The sequence below is a fragment of the Danio rerio genome, chromosome 15 (assembly GCF_049306965.1).
Source record: "Danio rerio strain Tuebingen ecotype United States chromosome 15, GRCz12tu, whole genome shotgun sequence".
Lineage (NCBI taxonomy): Eukaryota > Metazoa > Chordata > Actinopteri > Cypriniformes > Danionidae > Danio > Danio rerio.
The window spans coordinates 26173781-26188638 of record NC_133190.1 but is presented as its reverse complement, the minus strand read 5'-3'; the positions used below and the strand labels follow the sequence as shown (position 1 = coordinate 26188638).

The following is a 14858-nucleotide window of genomic DNA, read 5'->3' as shown; positions in this document are numbered from 1 at the left end:
GATATATTTTAACTGCAAGGCCCCTTTTTTGATAAAACAGTAATAATACAATGAATAATGATAATAATAATGATGATGATAATAATAATAAATACTGATAAAAATAACGTTTTATATTAAGATATTATGTGCATGATTACAGTTAATATATACTATTTTAACTATTACATTACCCTTAGAGTAAAAAAAAAAGTGTTTTTTTTTCATGACCCGATCGGTCATTTCCGTGACAGTCGACGTCACGTAAGTCCGCCCATTCTCTTCGGAGAAGAAGCGTCGCCATTTTAAGAGAATGAGTTTCATTTCACATCGCAACTGTAGGACGGAGAACCTCAGGAACGTTTTCAACCTGTTTCTCTTTTAAACTGTTAGGGGGGAATTGACTACAATGAACTGAATCTCTTCCTAATGCCAATCAACAAGTAGATCAAAGTCAAGTAACGCATAAGACAGTTGATTTTTTGCACTGAATGTAGTACGTTAGAGGAAATGGCTGTGGAAAGCATGACTGTCCATCCAAACTCCCCAACAGCCAACCACGAACACAACAGCCTTCTCACTGACGAAAGGTCGAGTAATATCATCATATTTCTATCCAACTATTGATTTGTCCTTTGCTTTTTTCCAAAAACAAAAAGCACGGGCATTTGCTTTTTTTCTTTCAAAGGGATTAAAGTCGCCTTTTCTGGGAAACGTACAGAGGTAACGAAACGCCATCTTGAAACGTTACACAGCGCAATCTGGAAGGTCACAAGCGAATCAGGAAAACATTCAGAATATGATCAAATTGACATTTTCAGTCACTTTCTAATGTTTTTTTAGTGATCGAAGACCATGGGGCCACCCCTACGTCAAAACATTGATCCTGTAACAGTGTTTTCATCACAGATAAAGAACAGATGGACAAAAGAAATCACAAGCTAATTTTTTTTTGTTATAGACCTAAAATTAAACTCCGACTTATTACCACAACGCAAACCGTATGTTATGTGGTAAAACTGATCCCTTTTTACGCATTAAGGAATTTGTTTATCCATCGCGAGGCCTGGACCGAGCTAAAGCTAGCAGTGCTAACAGTTAGCCAACAGTTTAGCAACAAAACACGGCTAACGGAAGCTAATGAATAGCGACGGATTAGCACGGTTTATAACTTGGCGTCTGATTAATTATTCCTTATTTAATTGGTCATCGAATGCAATACGATTTAGTTTATCTTAACGTAATAACGCAAATTTTAGTTCGGGATGATAATTTGTCTCCCTTTAGCGCTTAGCACTTATGCTAAGTGTCACGAGCTACGCACATAGATTTATTGGAGACGTCACTAAAATAACTTAAATATTTTTATTCCTTTAGGGTTTGGTTGCTTGAGCGTTACATTTGTGTTTTAACGTTAATAGGAGCTATGTAATCATAACTCATCCGCTTTTGTTTTTTAAAATAAGTTGTTAAAACATACAGGTACATTAAAATTAATGTAGTATATGATTTTATTTATTTTAAATATTTATTTTATATTTATGTCTTATTAGTAGCACGACATATGCCTGTTGATTCGGATTATAAAAATGTTTTAGGTTTCTTTACATTTAAGCTTCATGGGCTTTAATTTGGTTAAATGCCGTTACTTTTAGTCCTCCACATGAATTAATTTGTTGACAGTAGAAATAAATGTTAAATTGTTATTAATCTAGTAAATATGCCACAACAGGTGTCCCTGTTTTTCATACACTTCTTTTATTGTAATTTAGTTAGCTTAATGTACACATGCATCCCTTCATGGTCCAGTGCTGTTCAATGTCTCAGAAGCATTCAAGGTCTTATCAGAACACAAAAGTGGTTAACCATTTTGCCCAAACTGCAACCTTTCACCTCCCTTATGCATACATAAGTATTTCACAGTAAGTATTGCCAGAAATGTACAGGCCAAGTTATTTTATATATCTTTGCATGCAATTGTCTTTTATTACTTGCATACATACAGTGAACATACTTTGAATGATTATTATTTTTTAAGTTAGTTGTAAATTTGCCAAGAATTTCTTGCAACACCTTATGGCTAGATCCATTTTTGTTACATTGTATACATACTTTTTTTTTTTGCTTTTGTCAGATGTTATTTATTTCAAAGTGTGTTTGACAAGTAAATAATGCGAGGGAGCCCCATTTATAATTTTGTTTGAACCTATTGTTTTGTCATTGTATTCAAAAACATTAGAATGAAAAATTACAGAATCAAATGAGGTTTTTAAAAAAGGTGGTCTCCTTATTTACTGAGAGCCCACTATGTTATGTAACTATATTTTGTTTCACAACATGCTAATAATACCCATGAAATATTTTTGTTGACATAGAGATGAATGGATTTGTAGTTAATCATTAGTGACCATTTACCAATTGATTCTTTCTGTACTGTTTTAAAAACATTACCTGTTCAGAAGAACAGATAACTTGAGTTTAGCCATGGAAGATATGGTTCTTACAGTCCACTGATGAGGAAGTTTGTATTTTTATAATGATTTTGAGTTTTTTATATTATTAGTTAAATGTAAAAGTTTTGTCTTTAAAGTTTGGCAAATTGACTAATTTTTTATTGTTATTACTAATAGCATAAAGCTTTTTTTAAACTAGCTAAAGTTACTTAAAATATACTACAATATAAATATGTAAATGTGTCAGTTGGTTGATACTTGTGGAAACTTGTGTATCTTGAATCATATCTCATCCATGGCTTTGCATTTAGGTTCATGTTTTAGCAAATCCTTTTCCTGAAGTTTCCTTTTTCAGGAGTAAAGTTTAGGGGTTAATTGATAATGTTTTGTCAATGCGCACTGTAAAGTGCAGCAATGTTTCTCTGTCTTATGTGACTGCTCCTTATCTTTGTTTTGAAGTGTAGTCCTGTCTAAACCTTATAATTGCTTACTATACAACCTATATGTTAGATCTTCTATAAACAGGGTGGCTCTGTAGTGACTCAGAGTTGCTTTGAGCAATGCACAAATGAGCACTGAACATTTGACACCCCTAGTGTGATTCTCAACACAACTAAATTACAATGTTGCATCTGTAGATTGGCAGCAGTGTTCATAAAGACATCTCTCTTACTCTCTTCACTTGTAGTGTTTAATAGTCAGACCAGCAGAAATAGACATGCCAGAATTAAGAATGAAGGCCCATTTAATAGCTAATCAATATAGTGGACCATGATAATGCACTCCCATAATTTTGAAAACCGTAACCATTGTGCAGCTGTCAGTTATAGATGAAGAACAAATAAGGGTTCTTGAGTCAAAAAAAAAAAAGGTCTGTCATTTTTTGTTTTGAGTTCTGACTTTCATCATTTGTTTTCCATGTTAAACAGGCAGGAAGATGGGGAATTGGAAGAAGGTGAGTTGGAGGATGATGGTGGAGAGGCAGAGGTGCCCAGTGGAGAGGTGGCTGATCCCCAGGATAAACCTCGCCACAGCAAGGAGCGCCATGCCAGTGAATCAAATGATGAGGAAAAGTCACATCGGCGCAGGAGAAAGAGAAAGAGGGAGCGAGAGCGTGAAAAAGAAAAAAGGAGGGCCAAGAAAAAGCGTAAATCAAAGCACAAGGTAAGTGCTTATATTAATATGTTTTTATTTAGTTTTTTATGATCACCCTGTCTACATTTATTTATAATTTATAACAGTAATCTACAGATTAATAGTTTTCTGTAAAATGTGATGCAAATGTGAAAAAAAATCCATAAAAAGTATTTAAATGGTAGTGTATTTATTTGTTTTCAATGTTTTTCTGCATGATACAGCGTCACCAGTCATCCAGTGATGAGTACTCGGACTACAGTGACGAATCAGATTACAGTCCATCTGAAAAGAGGAAGTACAGGGAATACAGCCCACCATACCCCCCCACTGTGAGTAAAACTTTTGTGTTTAGCTCTTGACACAATATCCTAACTACATGACATTCAATTAGATTCCAGCGGAAAGTAATTGTCCACACTAAATGTGAATCGGCAACATTTTTTTCATATGACGTGATTAAATTTAATAAATTGGGAATAAGTTTACCATCAAAAAAGTACATAATGTGTAACTAATGTGATCTTTGTCTTGTAATACTTTTGTTTGTTCACAGACTTAATGTTACAGTTTTAAGTTTGAACTCATAGCACACTTTAAACATTAAATAAGGTTAGGATTGGGCGATATTGCAAAAAATTTATAAGCATATCATGTTTCAAATCATTCGATATCGATAATTATTGAATATTTTTTAACAATACATTTAGGAATATTAGGATTTTATTTTGTTATTTAACCACTATTTTACTTTACCAACAGTACTTGGGCAAATAGTTTTAATAGTCAAAAATAAAAAATATGTAAACAAAATATCTGATCTCTTCATAATAAAGTAAACATAATTGATAAAGAGACTCTTATAACTTGATGAATAAAATGTTACAAAGTGTCTCCAATGTTAAAGCTTAAATACTGAACAATCAAAGCAAACTTTAAGGAGTGAATAATAATGGTACAGTAAACCTCAAACTCAATCAACAACCCAAATTATGATAATCAAATCTGAGCTTTCAAGTAAAGGAATCAACCATCATTATTTAAATACATATTGTAACGTTTAAATTGTAAAGTTGAATGACTATATTACCCCTTATGCTAAAACAAATTGTTCAGATGAGGTGCTAGTGTCTGGGATGCCAAGAAAAGAAACCAAAAAGCCACTCTTGTGACATCCTTACATCCGCTTGCACAGCATGTGCGAATCACTCCCATGAGCGTATCGTGCATGTCACTTGCCTCCATTGGAAATGACGAACTTAAGGCTCCTACACACCGGGATGCTTTTCATTTGCGTTTATCGTCAGTGTTTTACAAGACGTTTTTCCGCATTCAAACCAAAGCGATTTTCACTGGCATCAAGCAGAAGAGCATGCAAAATCCCTCCTTCACGTTATATGGCGCTACACAACTTTAAGCTTCCGACACCGAAACACAGTTACACAGAAGAAGAGGAAGAGAGGAAGTTCACACGCTTGTTGTTAAAGTTACTTGTGACTCGAATAAAGCATGGATGGTTCAAGTAGAAGCTCTAGCAATGAAGAAATGATTATTGTTCACAGAGCAATAAGCAGCTTCATGTTCATATCGCCTCTGGGCATCTTCTTCAATGTGCACTCGCATTGACAGTTTTGCGCTTGAGCACCTCCAAGTGCTGGTGAACAAAAGTGCCAATCTGCGTTTTTTTTTTTATATGACACTTGCGCCTGCTGTTTTGCGCGTTGGTGTGCACGATCACTTTGACGCCCTTTATATAGTCACTAGGCGTTAAACGTTGACAGAAAACGCGAGCAAAAAACTTCTCGGTGTGCACATGCCTTTAGACCCAAGCTTCCAAGGTGCACGATCAGCAGCCTTATTTTAATAAAACTATAGCGCCTCGTACCAAAACTACATACCAAATCTTTTTTTTTTTTATTATCAATATTGACAATGGTGTTCGGTCAATAAATATCAATACCAATTTTATCGCCTAGCCCTAAATAATGCTTATAATCAGTACCTTAGATCATTATTATCAAAGTTTGTTTTCTAGTTCTGTTTCTTATCATTGTAGCCTGTTTGGACAATTTATATTGATTTACATGGAAAAGGCACCCTAGTGTCATATTACAATATAGCATTAAACATCAACTCCAGTGATAAAACGCACCAGTCTTCCAGTCAGATTGGGTTTTAATCTCTATCTGTATTTTGTAGTCTCAAGGAGGCTACTCTTCTGCTCCCTCTGGTCATGGCGGTCCCATGTCAAAAAAAGGTGGTTATATGAAGATTGATAAGCAGGGCTATGGTGGCTATGATGACTACGAGGAGGAAACGTATGAAGGTGAAGACGATGAGGACATGGGTGACGATGACTATGATGACTTCGCCAAGGAGCTGAACCAGTACCGCAAGGCCAAAGAGGTTGGAGGTCCACGTGGCAGAGGTGAATGATTATTTTAATATATGGCTTATAATTTAGTCGTTTTGCCAGAATGTGTTGTTACATATTAATATAAGCACTGTATTTTCTTGTATTATTTAGTAGTGGTCATGTGAAGTATGTATTTTGGCTGCAGTGTTATTAGTATGACAAGAATCATGTTTGTGAATTCACAAGTATGTAATCTTAACTACTGTCACAAAGGGGGCAAAAACCGCATGAAGAACTTGAGAGGTCGAGGCAGAGGAGGAATGAGAGGACGTGGTGGAAGAGGTGGCGGCAGAGGGAGAGGACGAGGCAAAATGGGTGGAGAGAATGATGATGGTGATGGCATGTATGGAGAGGATATGGAGGTGGGTCACAGTTAATTAAATGTCAAGGAACTTTGATGTTTTAATTTCCAGAAAAATATATGTATTTGCCATAAGAATAGTTATAGGGAATACCCTACATAATGCCCTAACCTGTTTTGTGAGTGTTTTTTAAATATGAAAAATACTGAAATTTTTATATCCCGTCTGTCTCTCAAATGGGATCTGTCATTGTTACTAAGAAAGGTATAAGAGTTAAGTCAGTTAACTTTTGTTTAACAGTATGGAGATGATGACTATGACAACATGGGAGATGATGACTATGATGACTACTCAAAAGAGCTAAACCAATACAGGAAAACGAAGGACAGAGGGCGGGGTGAGCTATAGATGTAGGAATACATCCAAATCTTAGGTCAGCACGGAAGTGGATTGTGTTTGTAGTTTAATACCTTGCCTTTTAATTTGCTTAGGTGGAAAAGGTGGGCGAGGTCGTGGTCGAGGAAAAGGAGGTCGAGGAATGAATCGGGGAAGAGGGAGGAATCGAGGAAGGGGCCGTGGAGGAGATCAAGGTCCTGATGATGATAACAGTGGAGATAAGGACATGGTAGTGAGAAAGTTCTTCAGAATATCTTTTTATTTTGTAATTATCGGCAGAACATAAATTATCATCTAAATTATTGTACCTTACTGACTAATTTAGGATGGATCTGGTCCCCCAAGAAGGAATGATCAGGAGAAACATGGGCCAGAGAAGAAGGGGAAGGCTATTTGCAAATACTACATTGAGGGTCGCTGCACATGGGTAAGCTCAGCTTTGTAAGACAATGCAAATAAGCTAACGTAATTTAGTTTTTTTTGTATTTAGGAGCATTGATATAAATGAGTCATGTCTAATTTATGAGATTATGCAAAATAACATGACTTGTTGACAACGAGGAATTAATTCTGTTTTAATTTCTGTCAATTTATCTTCAGGGTGACCACTGTAATTTCAGCCATGACATTGAGTTGCCTAAGAAGAAAGAACTATGCAAGTTCTACATCACTGGCTTCTGTGCACGAGCAGAAAATTGTCCCTACATGCATGATATCCTTTGGTCATTTTGCTTGCTGAGTCTGACATTATCATTTATATATATATATATATATATATATATATATATATATATATATATATATATATATATATATATATATATATATATAGATACACACACATTTTAATGATACATATGGTTGCAGTCTTATGCTGCAAAAGAGTAAGAGTTTCCAATTGTGTTAATAACTTCTTGACTTCACTGCACGTGATTTCCCTTGCAAGCTGTTCCATACCACAGGGAACTGTGTGAATGGCGAGGAGTGCATGTTCTCTCATGACTCCCTAACAGAAGATACTCAAGAGTTGCTCGATAAGGTAATCTTAACATATATGTTGAAAAATATAGCTGATGCTTTGTAATTGTTGTTTCTGTACACCACTGGTGTGTGTGTGTGAATGTATGTATGTGTGTTATAATATATAATTTTTCTTTAATTATTTTATAAAGATGCTGGCAGAGGATGCAGAAGCTGGTGCAGAAGATGAGAAAGAGGTTGAGGAACTGAAAAAGCAAGGCATTAACCCTCTTCCTAAACCACCCCCTGGTGTTGGCCTTCTCCCAACTCCACCAAGACCTTCCCCAGGGGATTCTTCAACGCCCATGGAGTTTGGAATGCCTAGTGCCCCACATGGTAACATCCCTCCAAGTGGTCCACCGGCCCCAGGCCCTGGTGTTGGGCCTGTTCCTGGACCTGGACCTGGACCTGGTCCTGGTCCTGGAATTGGGCCCTGCCCAGTTCCCCCTCCTCCCTGCACTGATGGAGGCACCTTCCAAGGGCCTCCTCCAACTGGCCCTCCACCCCCTATGGGCCCACCACCTGTTTGTGGAGGAAATGCAGGAAAGAAGATCCCCTCCTTATTTGAAATTGTTGTGAAGCCCACAGGACAGCTTGCACAAAAACTGGGTGTCAGGTAAGCTATTCCTCTTTTTTTGAAGGTCCTCTTTTTTGATGTTTATTTACCAGCTGTAAGCAGAATATAATGACACAGATCCTATCTTTACAGAGGACCAGTTCCTGCCAATGCTTCTGCAGGTACTGCAGGACCTCAAGGACCACCTCCAGGTCCCCCAGGTGCACCTCCACCTCGCTTTCCCCCACCACCAGGTCATATGGGTCCAGGTGGTCCTCATGAGAGGCCTCCTATGGGACCATCTAATATGAATCAAGGCCCTCCATCAATGGGTACAGGACCACCAATGATGCAAAACTTTGTCCAGGGAGAAGGACCACCAAACCCAGGCATGATGTCTCCAGGTGCTGGATCTGCTGGGAATAACTTCTATGATAACTTCTACCAGCAACAGCAAGCAATGTCGATAGATGGAAGTGGAAGAGACTGTGAGTTAATGTCTAATTTTAATAGTAATTTAACCATTTAATCTTATAGTAATTAAATGCATTTAAGAAATATATATGCATTCTTTATAGTTAAATTACGTTTTTTTGTGAACCAATGCTGTAAAGTATATTGTCCCATTCTGTTTTTTTTTCTGAAACGTGAGTATTCTTTGCCTCACTGTACAGGTGACAACTTTCAAGGCATGGGTGGTGGAAACTTCAATGATCAGTCACCTGGGAACCACAACTCTGGAAGTATGGAGAGTGGAGCTAATGTAGGCCCGTCAAATCAGACTGGAATGGCAGTGCCTGATTTCCTGCCTCCAGCGCAGAGGGTGCTTTTTATGAGACTCCAGCAGAAGCAGCAGGAGGATGAAGAGAGAGCCAGGAGGCTAGCTGATGGAGGAGGAACTGAGAGGGAGAATGAAGGAGGTAATACTCCATAAGTCCATGTTTTGGTACTAGATAACAAAACGTTATATGATTTTCAGTAGAAACAGAAAGTGTAGCATTTCAACAGTAATTTATTGCCTTGGATACCTTTCTAGTTTCTATAACATTTTTGTTATGCAAATAGAATAGGTTTTCAGGGGCTGACTTCAAATGTATATGTTGCCAAAGCTATTTCTGGGAAGGAAACCTCTCAAGGACTCTACTCAGAGTTTGACCCTGCCCAGGACCTCATAATACTGTAAACATCCTCTAGCCTGGGGTTGTGCAATCTTGCCATAAAATAATAATATCTCTCCACTAGATGGTGCTTTCTGTCACTGATTGAAATTACACAGGCTGATGTTTCAGATTATAGACTACCAGTGAAGAAAACTGACTGAACTCTGAATCATTTCACTTCTATTTACTTACAGGAGATTCAGCAAACTGGTATTCTAGTGAAGATGAGGATGGTGGTGGCAGCGTCACTTCAATTCTGAAAACACTACGACAACAAACCCAGAACCAAGGCCCTGCCAAGCCTGATGGAGCTCCAAGTGACCCTCGTCTACAAAAATCTCAGCCTACACCGGCACCCAGCAGACCAGCAGACCCCAGGCTGGCACGGGATCCACGTCTATCCCGCAACACAGACTCTTCTCAGGCACCCGAGGCCTCATCTTCCCTATCTCCTACCCCTTCAGACCCCCGTCTTGCCCGACATGCAGCTGCACATGCCTCTAAACCCGAGCCACCACTTGTGTACAAACCGCCACCTTTGACCGCTCCAGCCAGCAATGAGGAAGAGGAGGGTGAAAGGATGCTGAGGGACAAGCCTGTGCCCATCCCTCTTGACCCTTTAATGGGCATGGCTTTACGCGATCCCCGCTCACAACTACAGCAGTTCAGCCACATCAAAAAGGATGTAGTTCTTCAAAAGCCTTCATTTTCTAAGGCGGTGCTGTGGAGTCCAGAAGACCTCATCCCTATCCCCATCCCTAAACAAGACTTGCTCCCACTACCCCCTGGCATCCCACCAGTCACTACCATTGACCCCCGCCTATCCCGCACACAGCCCCCTCATCACTCCTCTATTCTCCCACCTACTGTTGTTCCTCCTCCTGCTCCTGTTGAGCAATCGAATCAGTCCTCCTCTTCCCTACCAGACTTTGAGCTACTCTCCCGTATCCTTAAAACTGTTAACGCCTCTTCATCAAGCCCTGTTCAAGGCGCTTCTACGGGAATCTCATCACCTCCGTCCGTCTCATCTGAAAAGCCCATTGACCCTCGTATGGCACGAAAAACCCCTGCTGACCCCCGATTACAGCCTCAAAAATCTGCCCTTAAGACCACCTCAGAGCCACTTGTTCCTCAAGGATCTCCCCCTACTAGTTCCTTATCTCCACCATCCTCCAGTCCCACCATTGCACCATATGATCCTCGGCTGCTATCAGCAGGAGGCTCGGTTCGAAGTGTGGGATCTGCCAGTGTAGGTAGTAGCAGCGGTGGCACCAGTGTGCTGAGCGGCATCAGTTTATACGACCCTCGGAGTCAAGGCGCAGACAAGACAGAGGGTTCAGTGGCCACTAGAAACAGTAGTCCTCCTCCTGAGCCCAAATCAAGCGAAAGTACAACTGCTTCAGCTAAGCCTAAGTCTAAAGAGCCACTGTTTGTGCGCAAGTCAGCACTGGACCAGCCTGAACCAGAGAAGAGCTCGACTGAGCAAACTACAGATCGCTACAATAGCTACAACCGCCCCCGACCCAAACCTTCACCCTCACCCAATGCAGGGACTGCCGCAGCGCCGACAGCTACAAGTGGTCCATCCACAGCTGGTCAAGGCACTACCGTTTCTGCAGAGCAACCCGCAGCAGTCCACAATCTACCTGTATCCACACTGTTCACCATGGTAAAGCAGGTCAACAAGCCAAGCGGCACTGGTAGCCCATTTGGCGGCAGTAGCCCAGCACAGCCTGATACGGCTGAGCAGGACAACGCTTCTTTAAAAGACGTTTTCAAAGGCTTTGACCCCACAGCGTCACCGTTTTGCCAGTGAAACTACTGTGTTGTGCACTGCTTTTTGGACTTTTAGGTGTGCTGCTTCACAGATTGACGGTATATAAATAACCTCCCATGCCAGGTTTCACGCCACAGTATTCGCGGAAAGATTTCTATTGGACGGTTGGGATAGGGAGGGATTATGTCTGTACAAGTGATGGAAAGATGAAAATTAAATGTCTATTTTAAAACCAAATGAGAAAGTTTAAATAAATGTTCATTTTAAGGACCTCTATGGGTGGTGTGTAGATCAGAAGACACAGAATTGCATACATTTTGGCATTACAAAAGTTAATTTCATCAGCATACACCAAACAGGTTAGTTGGATTATGACCATCCTGACTGACAGCAGGGAGACTTCATTTACTGCCACTCCCTCTGCGTCCTGTGGAGGAACTGAACGAGTTCCTGTTGTTTAGCGGCACGTTTCATTTGCTTCCCATCAATTATTTAGATCCTTTTAAGAAATTTTAGCTCTGTTTCCGCTCTGCTTAGACTAGTTCGCTTCTTTTTCATGTCTGTATGAACGATCTTTATATTCCCATTGCTACATATTTGTGTTTAGTGTGTTGCCACTCCATGGATGAGACCTACCATTGTATGTTTGACATGTGAAATCATTTTAATTTATTTTTTATACTTAAGCGGTCTGCTCTTTTTGTTTTCTTTGTAACGTGACTGTCACATTGATTCATTTTATGAATGTATATATATACATAAAATATAAATATATATACATGTGTATAGTACATATTCTTCCCATCTGGTTTGTAAATTAACTTGGAATTGTGCAACAGCTGATGTTGATGGTAAAATATATCATGTCTTTTCTTTAGTTCTCTCACAGTTCTGTCACGCTTTCCTGAAACAGGTGGTATGTCTCAATGACTGCTCTGAATTTTCCTGAGTTTTGTTTTTTTGGGTTGCCTCTCTGCAAAATGACGGCTTTGTAAATTGAGAAGTGTCCATATTTGACAAAAAGGTAACATTTTGTAACCATTCATTGTAGGTGAAGTTGTGAAGTATTTAATAAACGCAATACCAGATTGAAAATGAGCTTGGCCTCAAACTATGGGTGAATCAGTGGTGGCAGTGGTGGTTTTGTCATGGTTAATTCTCCAGTATGAGTGTGAGAATCATATGAGTCATTTCCTCTAAATTCCAGGTCTTCAGCATTCCTGTCTCGGAAGTCGGTAGGCATGTAAAAAGGTAAGACCAATCAATTCATTTTCCCATGTAACATTCATATCTCAGGGAGGGTGTAGATTTTAAATCCTGATTTGAATCATTCTGATTTGCAAGCTTTTATTTTTTGATTAAGTTTTATAAAAAGTGAAGATTACAAATGGTAAATTTATGAAAATTTATGAGAGCCAAAAATAATTTCAATCATCATATATTACATTTTTAAACATTTGTATGAAGATATTATTTAATGTACTCCTGGGGATATCGAAAATAAAAAATACATACAATAACAAGACAGAACATGGAATATAAATAAAATGCTAAATAAATCATGATTGAATTTATCATTTATTTATGGACAGGATCATGTATGTTTTTTTGAGACTTAAAACATGGTTAACTGATTTTAATAAAGTAGCATAAAAACATGTCGACTTGTTATATTTTGTACACTTCACTGAATATTGATTTTGGGTTCCCTAAACTTTAAGTGAATGGTTTTTATTATAACAATTTGTTTCTTGGTACCAAGAACATTTAAATAATCTCAAGCCGCAACCCATTTCTAGGCAACATGATCCATACACACTCATTCACGACGGACAATTTAGCCTACCCAATTCACCTGTACCACATGTCTTTGGGCTGTGGGGGAAACCCACGCAAACACAGGGAGAACATGCAAACTCCACACAGAAACGCCAACTGACCCAGCCGAGACTCGAACCAGCGACATTCTTGCTGTGAGGAGACAGCACTACCTACTGCGCCACCGCATCACCCTTTGTCTTATTCAGATTAAGGCAAATAATGCGATTACTGATGACCATGTTAAGATAGTCACCAGAATCTTAACTTTGGGCCTTTAGGTGCAACTTGATGGCACTTACTCAAGATTATACCCATTGTTAACTGGAGAAGGTAAAATTCTGCCGCCAGGCTGAACCCTAAAATGAGGAACCACCGAAAAAGAATACTATTTGACTATGTTTTTACATTTAGTGCATTGTAAACACTTTCTATACAGGGTACTGACACACCCTGCTGTTTATAACTGCAGTTGCAAGTGTGTTGATTTGCTTGGGCAGGAGAAACTGGCCTTGATTAAACAGGCTAATTTTGTGTAATGTGCTTATAAAGTAGCTTAATTTAGCCCTACTCCTTTGTTTGAAGCAGAATGCAAAGCTGCTCTTGGAAGAAAACTGCAGCTGCTTGTCACAGACTCCATCAACTATTTGAACAGAATATGTAAAAGTTAAAATACAATGACCTCTTAAATGATAGTTCACCAAAAATGACATGGTCACGGTTCATTTACCCGCCCAATTCTTGTAGTATTCTTTTTCCTGTTGAACACAAAGGAATATATTTTAAAAATGTTGGAAACCAGTAGCCATTGATATCTGTAGTGAACTCAAAGAAAACTTAAAAGAAAAAAAGTGGAACAAGCGGAGGGTGAGTAAATGATGACAGAATTTTAATTCACTTTCCTTTTAAAGTTACAACAAAAACCTCTGTATATTCAGTAGTCTTTTAATCTAAGATAAGTGTATTTTGCAAAAAAAAAAAAAAAAAAAACAGCTCATAAAGCTTTAAATGTCATTATAAGTGAAGGTCTCAGCCATTTAATTGGCCATTTATTCAAATGTTTACTGTGGAAAAATTTAGAAAACATTTTACTATAAGCCTATTTTTAGGTTTACTTTCTCTGGATTGGTCCCAATCAAGAACTGTTTAGGAGATCAAGTCGTACTAAACGTCTTGCCAAATTTCTAAAGCCATCATGTTTGTGATTCCCATGTGGTCACAAATACAACCTACTCTTTGGTCCCTCCACCCTATTTCCTGCCCTGTTTGAGGAATTCCACCCAGCGCTCATTTTTCTTGGGATGACTGATCTGAGCCAGGCTCTGCAGCAGGAACGAGATGTCTGCTTAAGAGACCTCAAAAACAAAACTGGCTTCCTTTGGAAAAAAACAGACAGGGAAATTCAGTCACTCTATGAGTGGAGCCTTCCTTTTCATTCAAAACACTTTCTTCCTATTCCACTGGTGGGAATCAAGGGGAAATAACATTTCAAAATAGATTGTTATGTAAAATGATGTGCCAGTTGTGACAAAAATAGCATGGGATATTCAAAGCTCTTTACGTAAAAGTATTATGAAAAAAAAGACTACAACTATATCTGCAGACATAAATTTGTCTGTGGTATCGTATCAATCTGTTTTATTGTGAGATCTTGTAATCCATTAAAAGGTACTGATATACTTACAAAAGAAAACTACTTATAATAATCAAAAAATATTAAATGCAAAAATGTTTATATACACTCACTGGCCACTTTATTAGGAACACCATACTAGTAGCCCTTTGGATCCTCTTTTACCCTCAAAAATGCCTTAATCATTTGTGGCATAGATTCAATAATACTGGAA

The 14858-nt window shown here is 38.6% G+C and overlaps 1 protein-coding gene across 1 annotated transcript; it reads left to right on the top strand.

Annotated features, from left to right (window-relative positions):
* Window positions 1-264: 264 nt before the first annotated feature.
* Window positions 265-12288, top strand: zc3h4 (zinc finger CCCH-type containing 4). Its single transcript, XM_005157605.6, has 14 exons — window positions 265-569; window positions 3362-3596; window positions 3791-3898; window positions 5766-5994; window positions 6196-6344; window positions 6585-6681; window positions 6776-6909; window positions 7006-7107; window positions 7281-7392; window positions 7610-7719; window positions 7853-8316; window positions 8410-8744; window positions 8931-9176; window positions 9611-12288. The coding sequence occupies exons 1-14, from the start codon at window positions 490-492 to the stop codon at window positions 11230-11232; spliced, it is 4023 nt and encodes a 1340-aa protein (XP_005157662.1). The 5' UTR covers window positions 265-489; the 3' UTR covers window positions 11233-12288.
* The last annotated feature ends 2570 nt before the right edge of the window (window positions 12289-14858 follow it).

Coding starts and splice junctions, on each gene's coding strand:
- zc3h4 (XM_005157605.6), top strand. CDS start 490: ATGGCTGTGGAAAGCATGACTGTCCATCCAAACTCCCCAACAGCCAAC. Junction 570..3,361: donor AGCCTTCTCACTGACGAAAG/GTCGAGTAATAT, acceptor CATGTTAAACAG/GCAGGAAGATGGGGAATTGG. Junction 3,597..3,790: donor AGCGTAAATCAAAGCACAAG/GTAAGTGCTTAT, acceptor TGCATGATACAG/CGTCACCAGTCATCCAGTGA.